The sequence below is a fragment of the Heloderma suspectum genome, chromosome 6, assembly GCF_057233095.1.
Source record: "Heloderma suspectum isolate Gila_16-S chromosome 6, 16-S_ref, whole genome shotgun sequence".
NCBI classification, from domain to species: domain Eukaryota; kingdom Metazoa; phylum Chordata; class Lepidosauria; order Squamata; family Helodermatidae; genus Heloderma; species Heloderma suspectum.
In genome coordinates this window covers 98,826,284-98,854,241 of record NC_139463.1, presented here as the reverse complement: position 1 = coordinate 98,854,241, position 27,958 = coordinate 98,826,284, and the positions used below count along the sequence as shown (strand labels likewise).

The 27,958-nt window shown below is 46.8% G+C and overlaps 1 protein-coding gene across 8 annotated transcripts; it reads left to right on the top strand.

Annotated features, from left to right (window-relative positions):
• On the top strand, positions 1 to 27,958 carry HSPBP1 (HSPA (Hsp70) binding protein 1). Of its 8 annotated transcripts, none has more exons than XM_084805525.1 (9): positions 1 to 74; positions 2,079 to 2,190; positions 6,563 to 6,732; positions 13,906 to 14,119; positions 15,578 to 15,802; positions 17,247 to 17,402; positions 20,254 to 20,350; positions 20,984 to 21,095; positions 26,382 to 27,958. In XM_084805525.1, the coding sequence occupies exons 3-9, from the start codon at positions 6,604 to 6,606 to the stop codon at positions 26,457 to 26,459; spliced, it is 1,011 nt and encodes a 336-aa protein (XP_084661651.1). In that variant the 5' UTR covers positions 1 to 74; positions 2,079 to 2,190; positions 6,563 to 6,603; the 3' UTR covers positions 26,460 to 27,958. The 8 variants fall into 8 exon arrangements, with proteins under 8 accessions (XP_084661651.1, XP_084661652.1, XP_084661648.1 ...); XM_084805526.1 differs by having other exon boundaries at positions 2,062 to 2,156; XM_084805522.1 differs by having other exon boundaries at positions 2,062 to 2,190.

Sequence of the window (27,958 nt, the reverse complement as noted above, 5' to 3'; positions counted from 1 at the left end):
GCCTCGGCACGTGGTTGCACATGGCCGCTTCCAGAAGCTGCGTCGGGGAGGAGCGGCGCGTGGCCTTCGCAGGGGTGAGCGCGGGTCGGCGGCAGCTACAGCGGAGGTTCGGGGGAGAGGGGTGCGTCGGGGAGAAGGAGGCGGGCAGAGCCACGCGGTAGCAGGAGGAGAAGAAAGGGCGGGGACTGGGGGCTACGGGGGGAGCTCTCCCTGTTAACGCCCTCCCCCACGGGGCTCCCCAACAGCCTTGCCCTCCAGATGTGTTTGACTACAACTCCCAGCATCCCCCAGCCATCGATCTGGAGGGCAAGGCTGTTAGGGAGCCCCTTGGGGGAGAGCTGTCCCTCACCCCCCGAGGGAGCAGAGGATGGTGGGGGCAGACATAAGCATGGATAAAGTGGGGTGTAGGAAGGGAGGAGGCTGGGAGAAAACAGTGGGCTAGGGGAGACGGTGGGGTTGCCAGTCCTTGGGCCAGCCAAGCCCTACTAGGGGCTGCTCAGTTCCCAAGTTAGTTAGATGCTGGAAAAGACGGACCCAGTGGTGGTGCTGTGTGTGTGTGTGGGGGGGGGGGACTACGCACCAGGAGCTGCGTTTTCCCCTCTCAGAAGGCCGTTTAGGGCGCAGTCCCATGCCGCTATAGACAGAAAAAAGCCCTACAATTGCCAGCATTCCCAGGATTGCACCTTTACTGTTTGAAGAAAGACCTTGTTACCTGCCTCCAGCAGGGGGAAGTTTTTCCCATTCCTCCCAGCTAGGAAAAGCCTCGCTCGCTCCCATTTTTGCGCTTCAAGAGACTGCTGTGAAGTTATCCTTGTTACACTTGTTTAGCGCTTTTGAATGTTGAGGGTGCTTTGTGTTGCTCCTTATCTAGTTGTAATCTTTATCGCAACCCTGTAAGGTAGGTTGGTATTATTCTCCCCTATATAGCAGATGGAGGGGACTGAGGCTGAGAGAGAGGGTTTGGCCTACCTAAGGCCCCCTAGTGTGTTCATGGCAGAGGTGAAATTCGAACCGGGGACTTCCAGATTCATGGCTTAGGCTCTTAGCCACTGTGCTGTGCCAGCAGAGGAGGGGGACCAGAGAGGTTGCAGCCCTATCAGCTTTTGGAGTTGGAAGTGGGAAAAGGGTGCTGGAGATGCTTGAAAGGAGGATCAGAAGGTGGGGGCAAGAATAAAAGTAACTTACTCTGCCTGTAATAGAAAACTGGGGTTGGTGTATTATTTATTAGTTTACTTAGTACATTTTTATCCTGTCCTTCATTTGAAGAACTCAGGGTGATATATGTGGCTGTTTCCCATCCCCATTTTAGCCTTTCAACAGCCCTTCGAAGTAGATTAGGCTAGGAGTGAGTGACTAATCCAAGGCCAACCAGTAAGCTTCATGGCTGGGTAGGGATTTGAACCTGGGTCTCTCACGTCCTAGCCTGACATTCAGACCACTGCACCACCCGGCTTTTCAGCGTAGGCTGAAATGTTGCCTATTTCCCCCTTGATTGTGGGGCCAGGCTGTTTTACCAGGGAGTCCACAAACTATACATAAAAGCATACACTTCTAACCCATGATAAGTGAATCCTTAATGATTACTGGCCTTTGTTGAGAGCTTGCAATCACCAGTGTGGACTACGGCAATCCACATTTGACATGTAAGCCTGTGTGGTGGTTAGAGTGTTGGCCTAGAAATGGAGGCACTGGCGTTCAAATCTTAGCTGGGCTGTGATGCTCACTGGGTGATCACGAACCAGTCAGAACTCCTTCAGGCTAACCTACCTCACAAGGTTATGATGAGGGTGAATTCGGGGCAAGCCAGCTACGTAACCCTGAGCTCCTTAGAGGAAGGAGAAGCATGCCTGGAAAGGATGGGGAAAATATCCACCTTTTTTACTGCTTGTTAACTACCTTGGTTGTAAACCCAGCAGGGCGGTTCAGTGGTGTTAAGAGGTCCTTACTGATGTATGTCAAATGGATTTGTTTTTGTGAGTGGCTCGAGATGCACATTTTCCAAACGAATTCTTCTCACCCAACTTAGTTTTTAACTTTCTGATTCTTCTGTATTCCTTACAGACTTGTATTCCTTACAGACTTGTCTTCCTTTTTCCTTGGGGGCAGTGTCCTCTCCCAAGCCATCTTCCCAGTGAAGAAGATCCCCAAAGCCTTTGGTAAGCCCTTCAGCTGACATCTACTGGAGAAAAGGTAACTAGAACACCTGGGTTCTCCCAGCACTGTAAAGTTAGAAGATGGGCCTTTTAGATAACTTAGGGTGCAGTCCTATCCAGATGCCCGTCAGCCTCTGAACTTGGAGGCTGATGGGTATCCTGTGCAGAGCGGGAGGAGCAGCGAAGGTGATCTTCGCCTCTGTGCTCCTCCTACTCTGCATTTCAGCTAGATGGGCTTTTTCACTTGTCAAGCTGAGGCATTGCTGAGGTCGCAAAAGCATCCTTGGAGAGGCAGCTGGCGCAGTTCTCTCCGCACTGGCTGCAAGGGGGCAGGAGGGCTGGGCAGGCAGCTTGGGCTCCTGGGTCTGAGGTCAGAGCGCTGTCTCTGACCTCGGAGCCAGGGATCCAAGCTATCCTATGGCCACCCAGACACTGTCTAGGGGCAATAGGACTGCTTTCTCCATAGTGTTTACACTTGCCTTCATATTCCACCTTCCCTCTGTGTCCTTGAATTTGAGTGCCAGTGTGGTGTAGTGGTTAGAGTGTTGGACTGGGATGTGTGAGTTCTGGATTCTAGTCCCACTTGGCCATGAAGCTCACTGGGTGACTTTGGGTCACTCACTGAATCTCAGCCTAACCTACCTCACAGGGTTGTTCTGAGGATAAAATGCAGAGGAGGATCATCATGTATGCCTCCTGGGGCTTCTTGGAGGAAAATAGGCAGGATGTAAATGTAGTAATCAATCAATGAATAAATGAATTTTAGATTTGAAGCTCCTGTCCTTTTGTTCTGAGGCTTAAAAAGTGCCACGTGCATTGGTAGTACTATATAAATGTGTTGTTCAGTCGTTCAGTCATGTCCAACTCTTCGTGACCATAGCACGCCAGGCCTTCCTGTCCTGCGCTCTCTCCCGGAGTGTGCTCAAGTCCGTACTCGTTGCATCGGTGATGCTATCTAGCCATCTCATCCCCTGCCGTCCCCTCCTTTTGCCTTTGATCTTTCCCAGCATCAGGGTCTTTTCCAGTGACTTTTCTCTTCGCATTAGGTAGCCAAAATATTTGAGCTTCAGTGTCTGTCCTTCCAATGAGCAGTCAGGGTTGATTTCCTTTAGGATTGACTGATTGGACCTCCTTGCAATCCAGGGGACTCATAAGAGTCTTCTCCAGCACCACAGTTTGAAAGCATCGATTCTTCGGTGCTCAGCCTTCCGTATAGTCCAGCTCTCACAGTCATCCGTTGCTACTGGGAAAACCATAGCTTTGATTATGCGAACCTTTGTCAGCAAGGTGATGTCTCTGCTTCTTACTATGCTGTCTAGGTTTGCCATAGCTTTCCTCCCAAGGATCAAGCGTCTTTTAATTTCATGGCTACAGTCACTGTCTGCGGTGATCTTGGAGCCCAAGAAAAAAAAATTTGTCACTGCTTCCATTTCTTCCCCTTCTATAGGCCAGGAAGTGATGGGGCCAGGTGCCATGATCTTCGTTTTTTTAATGTTGAGTTTCAAACCAGCTTTTGCACTCTCCACTTTCACCCTAAACAAGAGGCTCTTTAGATCCTCTTCGCTTTCTGCCATTAGGGTGGTATCGTCTGCATATCTGAGGTTGTTGATCATTCGCCTGGCAGTCTTAATTCTGACCTGTGATTCATCCAACCCGGCGTTTCTCATGATGTACTCTGCATATAAATTAAATAAACAGGGCGACAATATACAGCCTTGTCGTACCCCTTTCCCAATTTTGAACCAATCAGTTGTTCCATGTCTGGTTCTTACTGTTGCTTCTTGACCCTCGTACAGGTTTCTCAGGAGACAGGTAAGGTGGTCTGGTACTCCCATCACTTTAAGAATTTGCCAGAGTTTGTTGTGATCCACACAATCAAAGGCTTTAGCGTAGTCAATGAAGCAGAAATAGACCTTTTTCTGGAATTCTCTTGCTTTCTCCATGATCCAGTGAATGTTGGCGATTTGAAATGAGCACAATTGTACGGTAGTTTGAGCACTCTTTGGCATTGCCCTTATTTGGAATTGGAATGTAAACTGACCTTTTCCAGTCTTGTGGCCATTGTTGAGTGTTCCAAATTTGTTGGCATATTGAGTGCAGCACTTTAACAGCATCATCTTTTAGGATCTTAAATAGCTCAGCTGGAATACTGTCATCTCTGCTAGCTTTGTTGTCAGTAATGCTTCCTAAGTCCACTTGACTTCACTCTCTAGGATGTCCAGCTCAAGTTCAGTGACCGCACTATCATGGCTATCAGGGACATTCTTTCCTGTATAGTTCTTCTGTGTATTCTTTCCACCTCTTCTTAATCTCACCTGCTTCTATTAGGTCCCTGCCTTCTTTGTCCTTTATCATGCCCGTCTTTGCACAAAACATTCCCTTGAGATCTCTGATTTTCTTGAAGAGATCTCTAGTCTTTCCCATTCTATTGTTTTCCTCGATTTCTTTGCATTGTTCATTTAAGAAGGCCTTCTTGTTTCTCCTTGCTATTCTCTGGAACTCTGCATTCAGTTGGGTATCTCTTCCCCTTTCTCCCTTGGTTTTCGCTTCCCTTCTTTCCTCAGCTACTTGTAAAGCCTCATCAGACAGCCACTTGGCTTTCTTGCATTTCTTTTTCTTTGGGATGGATTTCGTTGCTGCCTCCTGAACAATGTTACGGACCTCTGTCCATAGTTCCTCAGGCACTCTGTCTATCAGGTCTAATCCCTGAAATCTATTCCTCACCTCCACTGTATATTCATCAGGGATATGATTTAGGTCATTCCTGAACGGTTTAGTGGTTTTCCCTACGTTTTTCAATTTAAGCCGAAATTTTGCAACAAGAAGCTCATGATCTGAGCCACAGTCAGCTCCAGGTCTTGTTTTTACTGACTGTATAGAGCTTCTCCATCTTTGGCTGCAAAGGACATAATCAGTCTGATTTCGATATTGACCATCTGGTGATGTCCATGTGTAGAGTTGCCTCTTGTGCTGTTGGAAACGAGTGTTTGCTATGATCAGCATGTTCTCTTGGCAAAACTCTATTAGCCTTTGTCCTGCTTCATTTTGTACACCAAGGCCATGCTTGCCTGTTATCCCGGTGATTTCTTGACTTCCTACTTTAGCATTCCAATCCCCTATGATGAAGAGGACATCTTTTTTTGGTGTTAGTTCTAGAAGGTGTTGTAGGTCTTCATAGAACCGATCAACCTCAGCTTCTTCAGCCTCAGTGGTTGGGGCATAGACTTGAATTACTGTGATGCTGAATGGTTTGCCTTGGATTCATACTGAGATCATTCTATTGTTTTTGAGATTGTACCCCAGTACTGCTTTTCCCACCCTTTTGTTGACTATGAGTGCTACTCCATTTCTTCTAAGGGATTCTTGCCCACAGTAGTAGATATAATGGCCACCTGACTTAAATTCGCCCATGCTTGTCCATTGTAGTTCGCTGATTCCCAAGATGTCGATGTTCAATCTTGCCATCTTTGCAAGATTTGACCACCTCCAGCTTACCTTGATTCATTGATCTTACATTCCAGGTTTCTAAACAATATTGTTCTTTACAGCATCGGATTTTCTTTTCACCACCAGACACATCCACAGCTGAGTGTCCTTTCGGCTTTGGCCCAGCCGCTTCACTCTTTCTGGCGTTACTTGGAAATTCCCTCTGCTCTTCCCCAGTAGTATATTGGACACCTTCTGACCTGAGGGGCTCATCTTCCGGCATCATCTCTTTTAGCCTTGTGATACGTTCCATGGGGTTTTCTTGGCAGGAATACTGGAGTGGGTTGCCATTTCCTTCTCCAGTGGACCACATTTTGTCAGAACTCTCTGCCATGACCCATCAGTCTTGGGTGGCCCTGCACAGCATAGCTTATGGCTTCACTGAGTTACGCAAGCCCCTTCGCCACAGCAAGGCAGTGATCCATGAAGGGGGTATAAATGTAGGAGTCCACAATTTGTGGTTGCTCAGACTTTGCCCTTGATTCTCCGAGTGCCAGACCTTTATGTAGCTATGATGGCACCATCCATGCACAATAGGGAGGTATCAGCAGGCTTGGGGGAAACCCATGGTTTGTAGAAGTACAAAGAAATCTTTAGAGAAACAGTCCCAATAATGGTCCACTTAGCATTAGTGGCCACGGAATGTTGACTGGTTGTTGTGTGGGGCGGGGTTTAAACGGGTGGAGCAATGGAGTATTCTGAAAGAAGGCATGGCTGGCTGGAACCCTGAACAGGAGTGCTCTGTGCTGCAACACTTCGCTGCAGGTCTCACAACTACAAACAATTGTGTTTACCCAAAGGAGGAGCTGGAACTGAGACAGACCTGGGTTTTCTGTGCAGGAGGGACTAGATGAACTTGAGGAGATTGGCTGACTCCTGGGTTCTCCCTTGGGCTCATCCCTCTCTTCTGCTTTTCCTTTAAGTTTTGTGAATTTCCTCCTGACTGGAAACACTCTCCCCAATCATGGCTGAAGGAGGTGCTGATGGAAACCAGCCTCCACGTGAACATCCCCACAATCTCCAGGGCTTGCTGCAGATGGCGGTCACTGCAGGCAACGCAGAGCCTGCTCCGACGGAGCCCATGTCTGATGAGGTACAAAGCTTGGCTCACTAGGGGTGGGGAGGGTAGTGAGATCCAATGTTAGACCTAGGGATTGAGATGGGAGGGCTCTCATTGCAGACTTGGAAGTGGTATCCTCACGGGCTATATGTAGAGTTGACTGGGGATGCTGAGTACCAAGACTTTCTAGTAAAGGACAGGGCAGGTTACGTAAGAAGTAGAAGAGGAAGCAGGGTCAAATTATTCTCTCTGTGTTTTTGTTGTTATTGTTGTGGTCTTTCTGATTTGCAGAACTCTTTGCAGCGTACAATAAAAATTACACATGTGTTCAAACAGAAGCAATCTGTAATACCCAAGCTAAATGACAAAATGCAGTCTCTATTTCCAATGTTTAGGCTGTTATTTGCTTATGTAGCTAAACCAGAGCCCCCCATACACAAGAGTGAGATATTGACAGGTTTGGGAAATGCCTAAAGTACATAGAAGTACAAAATCTATTTAAGAAAAAAATCTAAGGGAATTCCCATAATAGCCACATGAGGGCTGAGCATGCTCATTGGTTACTGAATACTGACAGATTGCGGGTGGGGGGCGGGGAGGGAGGTTGAGGGAGCAAGGGAGGAAATGGAAAACTGGTGAGGGAATGGAGTGGCTGGAATCCTAATAGCAGGTCCACACTGCAACGTTTTGTTGCAGGTCCCGTGTGTAAAGATTAAGATTAGAGGACTAGTCTAAAAACAACTCCCATAAATATGAACAGATGAACCTGCCCAATTGGTGTGTGAGATTTTTTTTTTAAGTTTCCTATCCCTAAACTTCCAAGGCAGCTGACAATGAACTTGTGCAAGTTCAACAATTCACTTCGTATGAAAACAATAAAAGGTTAATGAATCACAAAGCAATAAAATGGCTGTACAAGGAGCAGTAGCTGCAGGGAAACAGTGTGAGTAAAATTGGTCATGCATTAAAGGCTTAGGAGGATAAAATTGTCTTCACCTGGCACTGGAAAGCTAGTAAAAGTGGGACCCAGCTTCATGTCTCTGTAGAGATTATTTGACAGCTGGAACCCCCCTCTCCTAGCACCTACCTCTAGTTTCCACCCAGTGCTCCCATCTTTGGAAGTTAGGTGGGTGGCTTCCAGAGACAGGGACTTTTCTGTGGTGGCGCCCCAGTTGGGGAACTCTTCTCAAATCTTTTTAACTACTGCCTACTTCACTAGGGGCGAGGTAGGGAGTGTACTTTTTACCCACGTTGAATGGTATTTTACTGATTTCAAGTGGCTGCTTCTGTTCTGGATTTTGCTATACTCTGCTTAGGGATCATCTGTTTCAGTTGCCTAGTTTTTATTACAGTATTGTTTTTAGAGACAATTTTTTGCAAGACACCTTGGGAAGTATAAGTCCAAAAGGCAGGATGGAAGTATTTTAAATAAATACAGGTTTGTTTAGCAGGATAGGTTTGAATATATGAAGCTGCCCTACACAGAGTCAGGCCCCTGCTCTGTCTAGCCCAGGGATGGGGAAATCCCAGACCCTGCTGGCCAGATCTCCCTGTGGGCGTTCCCTGCTCAGCACAGTAGCTTCTCTTCCCAGCCCCGTCGGATGATGCCTTTCTGATAACATCAGAGGGTGGGGGCTTCAGAGGAAGGGGTGGGGCTTAAGGGGAAAGCTTCCTGACATCCATCATCCAGCCCTGGAGGGGCGGTGTCCCTGGAGTCAATCCACATCCTGGGGTTGAAACACTTCCCCACTCCTGGTCCATCCCAATGCTGTCCAGTACCTCTCCAAAGTTACAGATAGGAGACTTTCCGAGCCTCGCCTGGAGATTCCGTGGCTTGAACCTGGGACTTTCTGCATGCAAATCATGTGCTCTACCACTGAGTCCCATAGTGTTGGAACGTGTGCTTGTGCTAAAACAGGGGTGGGCAACTTATGGCCCTCCATGTGTCTTGGCCCACAGCTCCCATCATCCTTCACCATTAGTTACGTTAGCTAGGACTGATGAGTGTTGTAGGCCAAAACATCTGGAGGGCCTCAAGTTGCCCATCCCTGTGCTAAAAGGTTGCAAGAGAATAGCGCTAACGCATTACTACTGCTGAGGTTTACAATGCATCCCAGCAAAACACCTCCAATATGTTGGCACTGTGTGGGGGTGTGGGTGGAGGGAGAGGTGGGGGGGCAGAGGGGCAAGGGAGTGAGGGTTTGTATACTGTAGGGACCTCTGGCAGAATTCAGTGCATAGGGGCCAGGTAGGCATGCTATGTGCCCAACCACCAACTGCATTACTTGCAGAATCCTTGTCACTGATGGCCAGCAAAGTTTCTCCTCGCTGCAGTGGTACCCCCATGCTCAGCATTCTACTTCCTTAGAAGTGAAGAGCAGCTGTTCACTCTTACGGGACAAAAGTGAAGAATTGTACTTGGGAGCTGAATTTGCTCCTGCTCCTGGTGACTGCTCAGAACTAAGCCTGCTCGTATTTGCATTGCTCCGTCTCTTCATCTGCATGGCCCAATCCTTGGTTCAATACCTGGGCCCATCCATAATGCGCTGGAACGTTGGGAGTTGCCTGTTAGAGATGTTACAGCATGGAGGAGACTGTCCACTCACACTGTACGCTCACTTTGCTTTGCCGTTTTCTTTCTAGTGACAAAACTGTAGGAGCAGGATGGTGAAAGTGCTCAGGTTCATCCTGGATTAATAAAATCTGGGAAATGATGGCTGTGGCCAGACGTGCTTCTGAAATTCATAAAAGGGGAAATCCTGGAGGTTCACATAACTTTCTCATTGTCTTACCATCCCAGATGAATTTTGAGACTGTCATGAAAACAAAAACATAGATATAGCGCCCTTTATAGTGCCTTCAACTGCCCAGCACTTGGACACTAATTGATGACTAAATATATTAGACATTTACTGGGAATGTAGAAGAGATCCCAGAGGTGAACTCACAGAGAAACTTCCTTTACAGAGAAAATAGAAACCCAAAGACTTGAATCCAAATTAACTAAGCTGGGAGTGTTAGCTTTGAACTGAGGCTTTTGGCTTTAAGATGACTTGTTCGTTGAAGTAGGTTTTAATCTGGTGGGTGCTGCTTATTTCTTGTTGATGTGTTTTTAATTGACATGTTTTAATTGTGTTTCAAGTCATGTGTTTTTATGTGTTATAATTGTTATCTGTGTTAGCTGCTTTCAGCACTATTTTTTAGTGGAAAGACAGGATATAAATATAACTATATACACACACCCCTGCTGTTTTGGTGACTGTCAGCTTTCATTAGCATCTCTCAGTTTCTGGTCATTAACAAAATTTATCTGGGGTTGTCAGCATTCACATTTGTTAAATTCTGGACATTCCCCCTAACACAGACTTGCAAAGGTTTTTTTTAATATTATTAACTGCATTTTTTTATAGCCCTTAACAGGTTGTCTGGGTGGTGTGTGTGTGTGTATTTGGGGGTGTTGAAACTATACAGTATAGAAATACAAAACAAACATAAAATTAAAAACAAGTTAAATAGCATTAAAAAATGAAACCAACAACAGTGCTCAAGATTTTAAAACATGTTATTAAACCTGAAAAGCCTGGGGAAAGTCTTCACCTGGAACTGAAAAGGCCATGATGTAGGCACCAGGCAAGCTTTCCTGGGGAGGGCATTCTGTAACCAGGATGCTACCACTGAAAGGGCCTTCTCCCTAGGAGCGACCTGCCTCACTTCATTTGGTAGGCATACCCAAAGAAGGGCCTTTGAAGATTAATTTAGGGTCCAGGCAGGTGTGTGCATATGTATGTATATATGAGGAGATGATCTTTCAGGTAACCTCACCCCAAGCCCCTAATGGCTTTAATGTTTAAACCAGGACTTTGAATTGGGCCCAGAAACAGATTGGAAGCTAGTGCAGATCATAAAGCAGCGGCGTAATATAATCGTATCGGCCAGTTCCTGTTAACAAGCTCGCTGTCCTATTTTGGACCGGCTGAAGTCTCTGGACTGTTTTCAAAGGCAGCCCCATGTATAATGCATTGCAGTAATCCGAATGAGAAGTTACCAGAGCGAGGATAATTGTAGCTAGGTTATCTCTGTCCAGATAGGGTTGTGGTTGGTCTATCAGCGTAAGTTGATAAAAGGCACTCTGCATTACTGAGTCTACCTGTGCCTCCAATGACAATGCTGGCTCAAAAGAGCACCCTGAAATTATGAACCCGATCTTTTAGGGCAGGGGTGCACAGCTTTTTCAGCCCTGAGGGCCACATCGGGTGTCTCCGGGGGGTGGGTTGGGGGCTCATATTCTCTCTCACCCCAGCAGTAACAGATCTTGGTCTTGCAGCAGCAGCATCTATTCCATGTCACATCAAGGTGTTGCCCTTCCCTCCCTCCTCCCAGCCACTCCAACCCAATTGCCAAATAAAAAAAGAGGAGGAAAAAACTCTAGGAACATGCTCCATAGTTCTTGCCATAGAAGCCTCATTGCTAGAATATCCCCAGGGGGTCCTAGGAAGCTGGCAGGAACCTTCAAGCAATGCTTCCTAGGATGCTCCAGGGACATTCTAGGAATGAGGCTTCTATAGCAGGAACCCTAGAGCATGTTTCTAGAGAGTTTTTTTCCTCCTTTCCCCACTTTTCTGGTGGCAGCAGATGCTGGTGGTCTGGGGGCCACTGGACAAAACTTGGGGGGCTGCCTGTAGCCCACATGCCGCACTTCTTGCATCTGTGCCTTATGGGGAGTGCAACCCACTCCAAAACAGGGTTGAACACCATTCAGCTGACTAGACAAACCACCCACTAACAGTACCTCTGGCTTGTCTGGACTGAGTCTGAATTTACTGGCCTTCATCCAGTCCATTACCACACCCAGGCACTGATTCAGAACATCCACTGACTCACTTGGATTCAATGAAAAGAAGAAAGAGCTGGGTGTCATATTGATGACACCTTGGCTCATATCTCCAGATAACCTGTCCCAAGTGGTCTCATGTAGATGATAAAGAACATGGGGGATAAAATATAGCCCTGTGGAGCCTCATACACAACTGCCATTGGATAGAACAATAATCCCCCAGCTCTGTCTTCTGGAATCAGTCATCCAAGTAGGAGTGGAACTATTGCAACACCCAGCCTCAGGCACCCAACCCAGACAGCTTACCCAGAAGGATATCATGATTGACAAAGATACTGTCTTTGTTGGGTTCAACCCAGTGGAATCGCTGTTGCTCCTATTCTGCATGCAAGAAGCTGAGCCTGAGAGGGCGGTGCTATATTAGTTGCACTGACTGCCAGTCCGTTTCTTGGTGTAATTCATGGTACTGGTTAACACCTTTTAAAGCCTTAAGTGGCTTAGAACCGTGTACCTAAAGGAATGCTTCCCCCATATTTATTTATTGATTCCAAATATTTATAGGCCACTCTTCACCAGTGCCTCAAAGCGTCGTACAATAAAATAATAAATTTACAGTTTTAAAACAATGTATCATTTTAAAAAATCACAGTAGAACAAGAAAGACATGGCAAAGCAATAAAATAGGATAGAACGCCAGCATGAAACCTCAGGTGCTTCAAAGGCCTCAGCAGATAAAAAAAAGTTTTCACCATAGAGAAAACAAGGATGGCACCATAGGTACACTTCTCAAGGCGAGAGAATTCCAGAGACGGGCCCTGTCTTCTCTCATCATCCACCTCGCCTCAGAAGGTAATGAGACCTGGAGCAGAACCCCAGAGGCTGATCTTAACCATTTCTGCTCACTTTCTGAGGTAATCTAATAAGGCCCTTCTCCATGTCCCTCAATTAAGTTGTGTTTCCAGTATGTGGGATGCCCTGTGCTGGGAAGTGTGGTTATCTCCTACTTCGCTGGTGTTCCATTGCTGCTTGAAGACTACTTTATTTAAAGTATTTTTATCCCAGTCCTTAGCCAGAAAGGCTCCCAGAACAGCTTGCATGCAGTCATTGAACCAGACAGGCCCTGCCCATGGAATTACAGTTTAGAAAGACACAACACGCAGAGAAAAAGGGATGGTGAGGGAAGAGGACAAAAATGTCAACAGGGCTGGTAGAATGGCCCTGCTTTCCCCTCTTATCTCCCTCCTCTGTATAACTCACTGGAATGGCTGCTGGTGGTGACAGTTGGACGAGGAGGAGCCTTCACAGTGGTGGTGGAATGGTTCTTTTCCAGCCTTTCATTTGTCTGCTTCCTAAGCGTCTTTCTTTTTGTTATTTTTGTTTACTCCTGGCTGTTCTTTAGTTTTAGCTCTTTAGGTCTCCCAGTTTTATTGTCGCGTTTGTATTTTATTGTTTTCATTCATATAAAAAATCAAAGTGTGTGTGTATAGATAGATAGATAGATAGATAGATAGATTAATATCTATCTATCTATCTATCTATCTATCTGGTGGTGGTTGTGTTTGTGGTGTTTTATTATTATGTGAGCTGCTTTGGGCCACCTCCATTTTGGAGGCGGAAAAACAAGAGATGAGGTTCTATAATATGGGTTGGATCCAGATTTACACTGGAACAACTGTGATGATGGAAGTGGACTTCTCTGCCCCCTCCTTTCCATGGCATCCCCTTCTGCCCCCTGGAAATGCTGTACAGAAAGTGAAGAGACCCTGCTGAATGGGGTGAGCAGTGTTGTGTGGGGATCCCCAAACATCAGGCAGAGGGGTCTTCCATGAAAAGGAGCCCTTTCACAGAAGGTAGATCCCAGAACCAAACCAATATCAGTAGAGGCAACCTGGGATGAGTTTAGGGTTGCTAGCTAGCCAGAAAAATACCTACCTGGACTGCTCCTGTGCCTTCAACAGCAGCTTGGTATGCACAAATCAGCAGGTTGAAGTTTTTTTCAGGGCAAGGAGATAAGGCAACATCAAATGCTAATGTCTGAGCATTGATATGCTATTGAAAGTACAGTTTGGGCCAATCACTAAAGTTGCCGGTTCTAGATGAGGGGGGCCCAAAGGCAAGCACAACTTGTCCTACCTCCACAGGCTTGTACAGGGGCTGGGGTGACAGATATTGATAAGCAGGACTCCTGGGTCCTCTAGGAGAGGAGACGGATCTGATACCGGCGGCCAGAAGCCAACATTTGGATCCTTTTTATGACAGGGGAGTGAGCTCTTGGCAGGAAAAGGAAGTATGTGTGTGTGATGGAAAATTCCTGACTTATTTTCTTTTCTTTCCCCTTCTTCACTCCACCGTCTCCAATGCCTGATCTCCAGCGGAGGCAGTGGTTACAGGAGGCGATGGTTGAGGCATTCCGAGGGCAAATGGATGAGGTAGAACAAATGAAGGAATGTCTGCGACTACTGGAAGCTTCAACCCCTGGAGCAGAACGTGGGGAAAGTTCAGAGGAAGCACATTCAGACCTTGACCGCAGAGAGGGTGCCTTAGACATTCTGGCAGAGTTGTGTGAAAACCTGGATAACGCTGCAGGTATGGAATCGACCACATTTTTGTGTGTGCGTATCAGGGACTTTCTCTCCGAGCAATGACACCACCTATGGAGAAACTGCCCCTTCACTGGGCAATACAGGGTTTCTTATTTTTTAGCAAATGCTTAAATTTCAGGGCAGAAGGAACTCTCTGCCACTATAACTCAAGAGTTCCACATACTGACCCTTTTCCACTGCCACCAATTCTCTTAGGGCGCAATCCTATCGGGATAGGCGGCCGCCTCTGAACTCGGAGGCGACCGCCTATCCAGTGCAGGGCAGGAGAAGCACGGAGGGGATTGTCCCCTCCGCACTTCTGCTGCCCTGCATTTACAGCTGGACAGGCGATTTCGGTTGTCTAGCCATGGGACCTCAGAGTGCGGGAAGTGGCAGCTGGATGACACGTAGGATGTGTCGCACCAGCATTTCTGACTTCCCCGCCCTGACACGCCCCCAGGAACGCCCCAGTTTTGCCACTCCACGTTTCTCTGCGGAGCACGGGGCCATTCCACGCTGCCCATGAGGCAGCACGGGAGGGGGTGGAGGTTGGTTCCTGGGAACTGGCCTATCCTGTGACCGTCTAGCCACTGGCTAGCGGCCGTGGGATTGCTCCCTCCGAATACTTTAGAACCTCCTAGAAGATTAGTATAAGAGGTTTAGGCGTGAGATGGGCACCACCACTAGAGATGAAATGAACTATTAAACAAGTAATTTATTCAAGGGATATTTTGTACAAAAGTGAATACTAATATTTACTTTGGGGTTTTCAGAAGAATGCTTGCTGACACTTCTTAAGGACTCAAGAGTCACTGTTGCCAATGCAAGCCTTTAAAGACTTCTTTTACATCAGGCCAGATTCCCTCAAGCTCCACCCCAGCCAAATATACTCACAACCAGGGTCATGGAGCTAAAGGTATCCACCCTGTTGCCTCAAGACATCCCCACTGCTATGCGCCACCTGATCAGCCTCCCTACTTCAAACTGTAGCATGCTCCAGGCAGAGTGTGTGTGTGCTGCCAGAAAAGTGCTTACTTAGTAAATAGCTTGGAATGACTCATGCAAGCAAGCCAGGCTGTGTGCTACAGAGAAAGTAATTGGGTTGTGGGGGATCAGTCCAAGGTCACTCACCTATCCAAAAATCCCTGTCCCCCACCCTCCATATGATGATCACTCTGACCCTGAGCATCAGCAAAATCCATCCATCAGCACCTCCCAAGGGATATATAATTGGGTGCTTCTCCATGCTACAAAGTCCCCCGAACCACATCTGGCAAGACCCTGATGCCCAAAGGATGGCGTGTCAGGAAAACCAAAGATTATATGGTGGAAGGTCAAGAAATGCCCTTCCTAACCCCAGTGGGCCACAATTGCAGCATTCGGGGGACCAGACGGTTGCAAGGTATCTTACCCATTACACTGGACTGCCTGCATTATGTTTTCCCATCCTCTCTTCTTCCAGACTTCTGCAAACTGGAGGGCATGCGGCTGCTGGCACACCGGTACTTGGAACACGAGGAGCAGGAACTGCGCTGGCGAGCAGCCCACCTGGTGGGCACCTGTGCCCAGAATGTGCCCAAGGTGCAGGAGCAGGCCCTTGCGCTGGGCTGCATGCGGAAGCTGTTGCGGCTGCTGGACCACGATCCCAGTGAGGCCGTCCGGATCAAGGCGCTCTTTGCTGTCTCCTGTGAGTGTGGGGATGCTTGACTCACTGGGGAGTGGAGGCCAAGACTAAGGTGTGATGCAGGAGGTCTGTGTTTCGGCCACCGCCTCTGTTAGTCCTGAAGCAGACCAAATTTAAATTCCTGTATTTCTGTCCCACTCCCCACCAGCAGAATAAACAACATATCAGGTGGCAGCAATTAATGTAGGGAAAATGGTGCAGTGGGGGAAGAGTTAGCACTGCTCCTGTAATCAAATACAGGACTCCACCCTATGCAACTGCTTTAAGATGTTTGAGGCAAAAGGGAGGAATCAGTCATGGATTTTCCATGTCACATCTGTTCTGGCCCCCTGAGATAATAAAGTCCTTCCATTAGCAATGGGCTTACTATTTTGTTACGTTACAAAGGAAGAGAGCTAAAGCCTCCGTTCTGGACATGGGGGATCTTAACGACCCCAGGGTCATAGAATAGTAGGGTTGGAAAGGGCCTGCAAGGCCATCAAGTCCAACCCCCTGCTTAATGGTTTTACACCCATCTACAGGAGGGTTCTCCTCCTGTAGATGGGTGTAAACTGGTGCTGTTGAAATTGCTCATTTTAATGTCTGTATTCTGCTTTTTTCCTTCTAAAAGGAAGGTGAAAGCAGCTAAAATCATACCGAAACAAATACAATGACAAAAACAACCCCCAAACAACCAATCCATGGGAGTTTTGTCACTGGCTGCAGAGAGAGATGGATTGCATGCTGCACTTACGCCTAGGAGCAGCCACAGGGTGTAACTGTATTAAGAGACAGTGGTTCAACAGATTTTTCTTTTTAAGTTCTGCAGTTCACTTCTGTAGATTCCTGGCGCAAGCTTCTGATAGACACCTTGGAACCTTCAGAACTGAGCCCTTGACTGTTGTGAATGTGTATTTTGGGACCCTGGAATTGGTGTTGGACTTTGGCTGGAGAAATCAGAGTTCAAATCCCCATTCAGCCAGGAAACACATTGAAGGTGACCTTGGACTAGTCAGCCTAACCTACCTTGCAGGGTCATTGTGAGGATAAAGTCGGGTAACACTCATCTTCCCGGAGCTCCATGGCTGCAGGCAAGGAAACAAAAGGGAATATAATAATTATTATAATAATAATGATGATTGCTACTATTACTATTATTTTATTACTGTTTTGCCCAATTGACATTTTATGTGGCATTGTTGGAATATTAGTGTTGATCCTCCCCATTCTTGTGTGTATGGTAGTGTCATTATTGGTTCATTATTCTTAGTGGTTCACTTCTTGGTCCAGTCAGAAGTTGTGCCGGCCAGCCTATCCCATCCTGAAGTCTGATCTCTGAGGTGGGAAGTGAATCAAGGCACCTAGGACCAACACTCTGCCCATGGGGCCTCGCTGACTGATTTTGAACCATGTTGGCTCATGCTCTCTCTCTCTCCCTCTCTCCCTCTCTCTCTCTCTGTGCTTCCAGGCTTGGTAAGAGCCCAAGAAGCTGGCCTGCAGCAATTCCTACGTCTTGATGGGTTCTCGGTGCTCATGAGGGCCATGCAGAGTAATGTGCAGAAGCTGAAAGTGAAATCTGCCTTCCTCCTACAGAACCTTCTCATAAACCACCCAGAGCAAAAAGGTGAGAATCACTTACTGCTTTTGTTCACTGTGTGTGTGTGTGTTCGTTCATTCATGTATGTGGGTTCCTTTGTGGGTTCTTGCTTTGGAGCCTGGTTGATACCATTCCCCCAAAGCGCAGTAATATTAGGCTCTTCACTTGCCCGCTCCTTATAACTACTTAATTCTCCATTGCCTCCATCATGGCCACCTCATCCTTCACATCATATCTTGGATGCCCTAGCTGCTCTGGTGCCTTCCTCTCTATGATCATGACAGCTGAAAGTTCTCTCACTGTAGTGGTGCATGACATCCTGACATTGAGTTACCCCTATAACCTAAGAATTAGGCTGTGTCCTTGGCCAGTCACAGCATGAGCCAAGAAGCATCTCACCGGCACCTTTTATTCATAAAAGATTAAAAAAAAAGGGTGCAAATGTAAAGGCTTACATCTTAGCTCAGTGTGATAGAGCACATGCTTTGTATGCAGGAGGTCCCAGGTTCAATCCCTGGCTTCTCCAAGTCAGGCAAGGAAAGAATCCTGCCTGAAACCCTTGAGAGCTGCTGCCAGTCAGTGTTGACAATACTGGGCTAGATGGTCCAGTGGTCTGACTCAGTATAAAGCAGCTTCCTATGTTCCTATGATCTTACAGGTGTGTCTAGTTCTGAAGAGAAACAATCCCAGTGTACCCACTTGCTGATTGACTTTGGCTGCAACCCTGTACAAAACAAAAAACAGCTGCGTCAGTGTTTATAGTTCCCAGCACGTTCTGAGATCCTTCTCATTATCATGGGCAATTGATTTCTTCAGAACTTCCAAATAATGCTTAGGACTCCTGGCTTTTAACTCATTGATGGCAGACCCAATCCTATCCACCTGCTTTCCCCAACCTGGTGCCCTCCAGATGTTATGGGCTGCAGCTCCCAGCATTCCTGATCATTGGCCATGCTGGCTGGGGCTGAATGGAGCTGAAGTCCAAATCATCTGGAGGTCACCAGGTTGGGGAAGGCTGCTATACACACTTAGCTGGGAGTATGGCCCATCGTACTCGGTGGTTCTTACTTTTGAGTAGACATGCACAGGATTGTGCTGTGCAATGGCTCACAGGAGCCACTGGCCTCCCTCAGGCTTGGCCTGCACATAGGAATTATAGGGAGCTGCTTTACACTGGGTCAGACTGTTGGTCCATCTAGCCCAATAATGTTTACTCTGATTGGCAGCAGCTCTCCAGAGTCTGGCAGAGGTTTTTCCCATCACCTGCTACCTTGGCCCCTTTTAACTGGAGATCCTGGGGATTGAACCTGGGTCCTTTTGCATACAGAGCCTCTGTTCTGCCACTGAACTACGAGAGAATGAAGTGGTAAAAGGAGGGGGAATGCCATTTTTAATGCTCACACACACACTCCCCCTACAAGTAAAGTGCACACATACCAGGGTCACAGGTTCTTGCCCATACCATTCCCTGTGTGCTAGTTTTCTGCTTGCAGGTAGGGCCTTTTTGTGTGAATTTTCAAAGCTGTGATTCCCCCACCTACAGTCTAAAGTGGTATAGTCTATTCAGTGATATGGTCTGCTCAGCTACCTCAAGATTCTACCACTTAGTTCTGCTGCTGGAATGGACTAGGCCTCAGGGAGACTATTTGTAGCACACACAGGGAGCTGCCTTGTGGGATTCTCCAGGATTGTGAGTGGCTGTTAGGGGAGCTTGATGGAGGTCATTAGATGCAGGCTCGGGGTTAGCCCTAGCCGCCGCACCAGGCAACACACACACAGTTTACCGCCTTATTTGTTCACATTTGTATCCAACCGTTCCTCCACTGAGGTCAGGGAGGAACTTTATTCACAGCCACTCTGTGAGGTAAGTTCGACTGAGGGAGTGACTGGCCAAGACCATTCAGTTAGAGTTTCATGACTGAATGGAGAATTGAACTCTGTTCTCCCCAGCCAAAGTTCAACATTAATCACCATACCTCACTGACCCTCTTACTGTTGCCTGCAACACCAACTGGCTAGAAGACTATAATAATAAAGGAGGAAGTGTGTCTCTCTGTCTGTCCAACACCATAGCACGAGGACCGTGAAACCTAGACACCTGAAACTTGGCATGCATACTAAGGGCAGCTCCAGGGTGTGCACCTCAGGATTGTTTGGTTTTTTAAATGCATTAATTAATTTTAATGTGTCCGTGTGGTTGAAGCCTGCAGTAACTTCTTCAGCCACTTGAGGCCGACTCCCCTAATCAGTGCATAGATTTGCAGTCGATACAGTTGGAAGCCATGGGAGATTAGTAGGCCGAGGGACAGTTATACACCTGCCTCCTCTGCCTTGCTGTGCCAGCCCCCATCAGGGGAATGGAGTGCACAGACCCATCCCTTGGGGAACTGTAGGGGTGCACCGTGGCAGGGGCCATGTTTAGGGGACCCAGCGGGCATGCCTTCCCTTAGACGGGGTGGACACGTTGTGTCCAGCTCTGAGAGCTGCATAACTTTGCTTGAAGCCTTTACTGTATCAGACTAAGGGCTATTCTAACCCATGCAAAGCCGGGCCCGCCCCTAGTTTGTGAATAAAACAATCTTAGAACTTGGAAAGCTGCCGTGGGGAAAACGATTCCTTTGTTTGTGGGATAGTTGTGGAGACACACAGTGGGTTTAGCCATTTCCCACCAACTGAGTCTCTCCCCAGAATAGGTCTTTATCAACCAAGTTGATTTAAGGAGGCTGAGGACAACACCGTTTCAGAAGTGCCACATTAGAGGAGAGTTTGCTATTTCTAGCTAGGCAGTGTGGCACGGTTTTCTTCCCACAAGTAGGCATGCCTTTCTTCAGCTTCACTTGAGGGGTTATGCTTTCCCCTTTTTTTTCCCCCCCTACAGAGACTCTGTGTTCCATGGGGATGGTCCAGCAACTGGTGGCCCTGATCCGGTCTGAACACAGCACTTTTCATGAGCATGTGTTGGGGGCGTTGTGCAGGTAATCAGGAGTGGGATGCAGAGAATTAGTGCCTGGATCTATGGGGTGCTGTGGAGGTTGGAGGGCTAGTTGCATGAAGTAGGAAACACACTTGGAATTGCCATTCTTGTGTCTCTGGGGAGGAGAGCTTTGTAGTGATAGGCAAAGGGATGCAGGGAGTGATCATGGCCTGAGCATCCTTCAACCCAGTTTCCCCAGAGAGGGTAAGACTTTCCTTTTCACTCCCTTTGTTTGCAAACTCTGACGGTGAGTGTTGATGGCTGTGTAGCCAAAATGGGGCCACTGAGAAACGGGGAGGTATCTGCATGCTGGAGGAACCCCAAGGTTTGTAGAAGTACAAATATGGTTTAAATCATAAAACTTAAGAGGGAAACTCCCTACAAAAAAAACAGCCTAGTGAGGGCTGAGCATGCTCAGTAGCTCTGGAAGGTTTAGTGTCCATTGGAAAGGAAAAGGCTGAGATGAAGAGATGGAACAGAGTATCCCAGAGGAGGGCATGCCTGGCAGGCACCCTGAACAGGAGTGCTCGTGCTAGGGTGTGAGGATACACTGCAGCATTTTGTTGCAAGTCCCAGTTGTCCACCTTTAATTTCCACTTCCTTTCCGCTGTGTGACCTCCCCCCCCCCCCCCAGCCTGGTAACAGACTTTCCTCAAGGTGTACAAGAGTGTCAAGAGCCAGAATTAGCACTCGAGGAACTCTTGAAAGAGCGATGCAAGCTACTAAAGGATCAGGACGAATTCCAGGTAAGCCAAAATGATCCTTCCTCTGTAATTTTCCAGTTTTGATCAAAGGGGTGGGTGATGATTGGGAGGGCAAGGCATGAGGACGTGTTCAAACTTTTCTCTACAACAAGGGCTGGAAATCTTCTTTTAAAGGAAAGGAAAGCTCAAGAAAGCTGAAAGAAGAGAAGCTGGGATTTGGAAGGCCAAGTTCCACCCCAGCCTGCAGATTATGAAACCCATGCAGCTTTGCTTGCTTCTTGGGAAGGAGGGACCTTGTTACGCTTCACATTGTCTCTTTGCCCTGTTTGCTTGCCATCATGGAGATGGCATGGGCATTTTTATTGACCTCTTAAGGCACGAGTCGGTGTACTCCAGGCTTGGGAGATCTTGCCTGATCAGCTTGGGTGACAAAGAATAGCATGCAGGCAAATGAGCAGGCTGGTGGAGAAGGGACGGACCGCTCTTGTCTTTTCTCTGCGCCCAGCTTAGAAACCATGTGGGCTGGCGGAAGAGGGGGAGCCCCCTTCTCTGCACCCAATGGGCTGCTGCAGGGGGGCCAGAGGTTTCTGTCCTTCCTCTGCCATCCCCCAGTAGGCTAGTTAAAAAAAAAATTTTGCAGGCCAGTAACCTGCTCACAAAGGCTTATTTACAAGGCTATATTAAATTGAACCGCTTGCCACGCTTGGGTTTTTTTTCCAGTGCAAGCAATATGGAACTTTTACCGTAGTTATGCCAAGGAAAGAGTGACATTGCTTGGCGTCCTCAGAGCATTGTGGTTGAGGGTGGCTTTCCTTTGAATACAGACTGTGTGTATGAGGCCCTAGCTGTTTTCTGTCTCTGTAACTTCTATCTCTGCTGCTCAAGGATGGAGCGGATAAACCCACCCACCTGCAGGAGGCTTGAGATGGCTTCCTTACCACAGATTCCCAGACTGTTTTGGAACCCAGCTTCATTCTGATACTCTCCTTCCTCCTCTTTAGAGCTGGGGTCCTCAACACAGCACCCACGAGTGCCATGGTGCCCACAGGCACCTCCAACAGTGCCTGTGAATGGATCCTCAACGTAGTGCCCACAGGCACCCATATTTTTTTTATCTCCCCCCCCCCCCCCGTTTTTTAAATATACATACATGGATTTATATGAAACACTTACAACTTTCTAGCAACTATACATGGGTTTCAACAAAAGTGGACCAAATATTCAAATAAATATCCATTTGAAGCTGGCATCTATATGCCACCCATTCAAATACTGAAAGTGTTCTCAGGTCCTCAGTCTATTGCATTATAGGAGGTGTGCGTTAGTCCTTCCAGTGTTGTAATGTCAGTTTTTGAGCTGTCAAAAGGGTGCAGGGAATCATTTATGCTGACCATCTCTTAATTTCCATGAAGCAGGTAATTTTAAAGAGCATGTACATCAATGAATATTAAAGACTGTTCCAGTACAAAATCCCTTTGTGTAATAACCTCCTCCCAAAAAGAAGCAACTACTGGACAGTGCCAAAACATATGTTTAAAAGAAGCATTAGCGGTATTGCACCACCAGCAATTAGCCACATTAGACAATCCTGTATTAAAGAGATGTTGCAGAGTCCAGTACACACAAAGCAGATGTTTTTGTTGAAGACGGAGCCCAAGATCCATAATTGGCATGGGTAGACATCAAAGCAGTGATCCACTGATTAGGCATGTTGTGGTGGTGCCCACAGCATGGTCTCAAATTCCCAAATGCACCCGTGGGTCCAAAAAGGTTGGGGACTCCTGCTTAGAGCTTGATTTGAGTATTTATTTATTTCATTTCTATGCCGCCCAGTAGCCGAAGCTCTCTGGGCGGTTCACAAAAATTAAAACCAAAGAGCACACAATAAAACTATATAAAATATATAAAACATTAAAACCACAGTATAACAATACAACCAGAATAAAACCTAGCAGCAATGCCAAAATTTAAAATACAGATTTAAAACAGCAAAGCTAAAAGTCTAGAAAGCTAAAATGCCTGGGAAAATAAAAAGGTATTCACCTGGTGCTGGAAGGAATACAGTGTAGGTGCCAGGCAAACCTCACTAGGGAGCTCATTCCACAGCCCTCCTCCACCTGCCTCACTTCCTTTGGCAGGGGCTCACGGAGAAGGGCCGCTGAGGATGCCCTTAAGGTCTGGGCAGGCACATATGGGAGGAGGCAATCCTTCAGATAATCTGGCCCCAAGCTGTTAAGGGCCTTGAGTGTTAATACCAGCACTTTGAATCAGGCCCAGAAATGGGCTGGCAGCTGGAAAAGTACCGGTGTAATATGAGCTTGTTGGCCAGTCCCTGTTAACAATCTTGCTGCCCTATTTTGGACCAGCAGAAGTTTCCAGACCGTTTTCAAAGGCAGCCCCACGTATAAACGCATTGCAGTAATCCAGACGAGAAGTTATCAGAGCATGGATAACTGTAGCTAGGCTATCTCTGTTCAGCTAAAGGCTTAGTTGGTATATCAGCCTAAACTGATAAAAGGTGCTCCATGCCACCGAGTCCACCTGTACCTCAAGTGACAGTTCTGGGTCCAGGAGCACCCCCAAACTACGAACGTGATCCTTTAGGGGGAGTGCGACCCCCTCCACAACAGGTTGAACATCACTTAGTCAGGCAGACGAACCACCTACTAACGATACCTCCGTCTTGTCTGGATTGAGACTGTTTATTGGCCCTCATCCAGTCCATTACTGTGCCCAGACACTGATTCATAACAGCCACTGCCTCACCTGGGTTTGATTAGAAAGAGAGGTAGAGCTGGGTGTCATCCGCATATTGATGGCACCTCAACCCACAGTGGAGGTACCGGAGATATGCTGATTTTGTTTTGTGTCTATGGCTCTTGTTGTGTTTACTCTGAACAGACAAGTTCCCACCCCCTACTGTTAGTAACCAGCAGTTTTCTCCCAACATAGCAATTAGGTTACACCAAGCTTGATAATTAAACAATTGGCGTAATGTAGTGAGTGAAGAGCAAGCCTCACTATGTCGTTTTGAAAATACCCAGCCCCCGCTTCCCCCGTTGAGCTTTACAAAATCGCTGAGATGAGACAAGAACGCTTTGAGACCCTGAGTCACATTCTTACACGCAGGGTGCTGCATGGCTGTCACGTGAAACAAATGAAGGAGGTGGTTTTGGTGGCCTACCATTCGCATAGCTGGGGCTGGGCAAAGGTATGAGCCACAGCCAACTCATTCATGTGTTTTATTGGTTTTATTGTATTGGGGGGATGTTTAAGTTTTTATTGAATTTATAAACAAATCTCAAACGTGAATCAATTCATCCTAAAAAACAACAAAAACAATTCAAAATTAATTGAGGAATGCCGACATCTATCCTCTCTAACACCAGCAAAGGAGTAGTTCATTAGCAAGTCTTTCCAGAAGGAACCAATAGTTTGCATGTGGTTTTTATACTGTATGTTAACCTGAGAGCTTTGGCTATAGGGTGGCTCATCAGTTGAAGAAATGAATCAAAACAACGTTAGCCACATGACCAGCAGAGTCCCAGGCTGCAGGGTGGGGTGGGTGTGGGGAGGAGGTTGTTGTCTATTTCGAATACTCCTCGCTCATGCTCATAAAAATAAATAGGTAAACACATTTCCATGCACCTAAAAAACCAGTATGTCAGGGTATAGTCCAGCTTTGGCTGCCAGCTCCACTCACTGCAGGCAAGAGGGTTTCTGTTGCCCACCCGGGTTCAAGCCTCTTCAAGAGCAAGGCATTCTTGGAAAACAGTCACTCACTTTTCTGAACTTTCTCACATTTGCAACTGGAGAAATCAGTCTCTTTCTCTGGGCAAGCTGGTTTCACATCCTGCCTAATCCCTTTCTCTAAATCAGGGGTAGGGAGACCCAGTGCCTTCCAGATGTTTTGACTATAGCTCCCCAAATCCCTGAAGATTGGCTGTACTGGCTGGGACTGATCGGAGCTGTAGTCCAAAACATATGGAGGTTGCCAGATTGCCCACCTGAGCACTAAATGATAGCCGTTGTTTTTTTTTAAAAAAGATTGTTATGAATACAGTCATTAAATACACAGGTAACCCCCATGTAACTGAGACTGCAATCTTATGCACATCTACCTGAGAGTAAGCCCCATTGAACACAGTGGGATTTACTTCTGAGTAAACTTGCATGTGTAAATTTGCATGCATAGCTATGGGGCTGCGGTGGCTTAGTGGTTAAGACGCTGAACTACAGACCGGAAGGTCGGCAGGACAGCAGTTCGAGACCTGAGTGCCGTGTGATGGAGTAAGCTCCCGTCTTCAGTCCCAGCTTCTGCCAACCTAGCAGTTCGAAAGCAAGAAATTGCAAGTAGATAAATACCGCTTTGGCCGGGAAGGTAATAGCGTTCCGTGCGCCTCGGTGTTCAGTCATGCCGGCCACATGACCACGGAAGCGATGAGCACCACACCCTAGAGTCAGACACGACTGGTTGGGGACACTTTTACCTTTACCTTTTAAACTTGCATAAGATTGTGCTGCAAACCTAAGTATGTGTAACTAAAATAAATACACATTCTTCCTCTGTTTACTCCTCCCCCTTCCTCTGTCTCCTCTGTAAAATTTTAGATTGTAAGCTCCTTAGGTCCTGTCTCACTTTTAAAGAGACATACATACATACAGATTGCTGGAAGATACTTGGGACTGGACTTTGATGGGCTTCTGAAGGAAATGCAGCCAGTTCAGACATTGAGAACTTCTTTCCTGGGCTGTTCATATTTGCTGTTCATATTTGCTACCAGAGGGCACCATTTGGAGCTGACAGGTTGATAGTTGGTATAATCCTCAAGAGACTGTACCACCACTTTTGAGAATGTATGTGGAGGAATTTCTTATGGAAGGCTATTGTGTCAGAAAGGGCAGACCAGTCACAAGGAGCTTTTTGATATGGGGCATTCATATGAATAAATGCTGCGTTCAGACAAGTTATTTCTCCTGCCATGCAATCTGAAATGGTACAGTCCCATGAGAGGACTATACCAGCACATTTGAATTGACTGTAGCTACAGAGATCACAGTGGGGTGTAAGGAATGTATATAGGGCTCACCTGTTAATGTACAAGTATGCAAGCTTTGGAGTTCATACAGAACTCTTCATTGGATAGAATAGAAACAGTATAGAGAGCAAACATGGTTAGTGAGACAAATATTTCTGGTTGCTTTGGAACTGAAAAGCATCATTACTTCAACAATATATTGGCAATCAAGTCAAGTTGCAATGATCCAAGAAGAATCAGAATTTGCCTGACCTCCTTCTCCTTTTTTTATTATTATTTTTAAAAATAGGAGGAACAGGATTTCTGCGAGACACTTCTGCGCCTTTGCTTCCACAATCAACCTGATGAAAACAACATGGACCGGTAACTTGGCTTCCCATACTCCCACTTGACACTGTTGAAGTTCTCTTGGAGCCATGTCAGTTGGAGACTCTTGATGGAAACGCCCACGTTTATCCTCGATTCGCTGAACTGGCAACAGGCTGGAGTAACAAGATCTCTCTGAAACGAAATACAGAGCTTGTTAGCCTAATGATCAGCAGGAAGACACTTTCATAAGCCGTCACTGTGTAACTTCCTCTCTGCCATCCTGCAGAAGCATTTGTCTCCTGCCCTCCTCCCCACGCGGTTTACCTTCAAGTAGCCAACCAGCCATAGTTTCACAATGGCTCTTACAATCTCCATGTTTAACTGGGAAATGACCCCCGTTTCCAGTCACTACACTGCTTGTTTTCAGAGATGAGATACTTGAGTGGCTATTTAATTTCTTTCTCTAGGAAGTAGGTGTTCTGAAATAAGGTCTCTTTAGATCAGTAACTGAATCGGATTGGAATTGGCTACTCCACAAACAAGTGTACGCCACATCTCATATTTGGGGAGCATCGGTTCAAAGGCGCAGGGGTTTGGTTGTGTGTGTGTGTACAGAACCTATATCTTTACCCATCACTTAAAAACAAAAAAAAAGAAAGAAAGTTCCAGGTGGGGGAAATAGGGGAAAGTATACTAGTTGAAGTCTCTGTTGAGGGTAGTGTGGCCAGCTGCAAAAGAAGGCAGGGTTCCTGTACCTTGTAACGGCTGTGTAGAAGAGTGAATTTCAGTTAGAGTAGCTTGTCATGCAAGATACACTTGCTGAAATTCCCTCTTCTACACAACTATTACAGGTGCAGGAACCCTGTCCTCTTTTGCTGGTTGGGGTGGTGATTGCATTCCCCCCCTTTTTAAAATTGGCTTATGACAACTGGGTGTATTTCTGTGGCATGTATCTCACATCACTCTGCTTTTGCTGTTGCTTTGTTCTCTGCTTAAGGTTTTTTTTAAAAAAATAACAAGTTTCTGGTTTGGGTGATAAGTCTGACACGTTGTTGTTTTTCCTACCAGCAGATGCTTTTAAAACTTCTGTTGTGTCTCTCTCACCTTTAGAAACAAGCAAACAAAAAGATGACAGAGGAGATCTTGCATTGTTGGGGTCAGCAACTGGATGTACCTCCCTCCCCCCAGCAAGCTAAAACTGGCCTTCTGAATATCATCAGCTTCCCTTATTTGTTTGTTAAATTTATATCCTGCCTTTTGCTGAAACAGCACTCAAGGCAGCTAACAATAATCAAATACAGATTAAAAACCAATTAGTTAAACATAAAACCAGATCAGTGAGAGACAGTGTGGTGCAGTGGTTAAAGTGTTGGGCTGGGACTCTAGTCCCCACTTGTCCATGAAGCTCACTGGGTGACTCTGGGCCAGTCACTGACACTCAGCCTAACCTACCCCACAGGGTGGTTGTGAGGATAACACGGAGAGGAGGAGGACCATGTAAGCTGCCTTGGGCTCCTTGCAAGAGGAAACTGTAATAACAAATCTAATAATAAACTT

Excerpts from the sequence above, each read along its gene's own strand:
- HSPBP1 (XM_084805525.1), top strand. The coding sequence starts at position 6,604 with ATGGCTGAAGGAGGTGCTGATGGAAACCAGCCTCCACGTGAACATCCC. Across the intron at positions 6,733-13,905 it reads CGGAGCCCATGTCTGATGAG|CGGAGGCAGTGGTTACAGGA; the intron begins GTACAAAGCTTG and ends CCTGATCTCCAG. Across the intron at positions 15,803-17,246 it reads GGCGCTCTTTGCTGTCTCCT|GCTTGGTAAGAGCCCAAGAA; the intron begins GTGAGTGTGGGG and ends CTGTGCTTCCAG.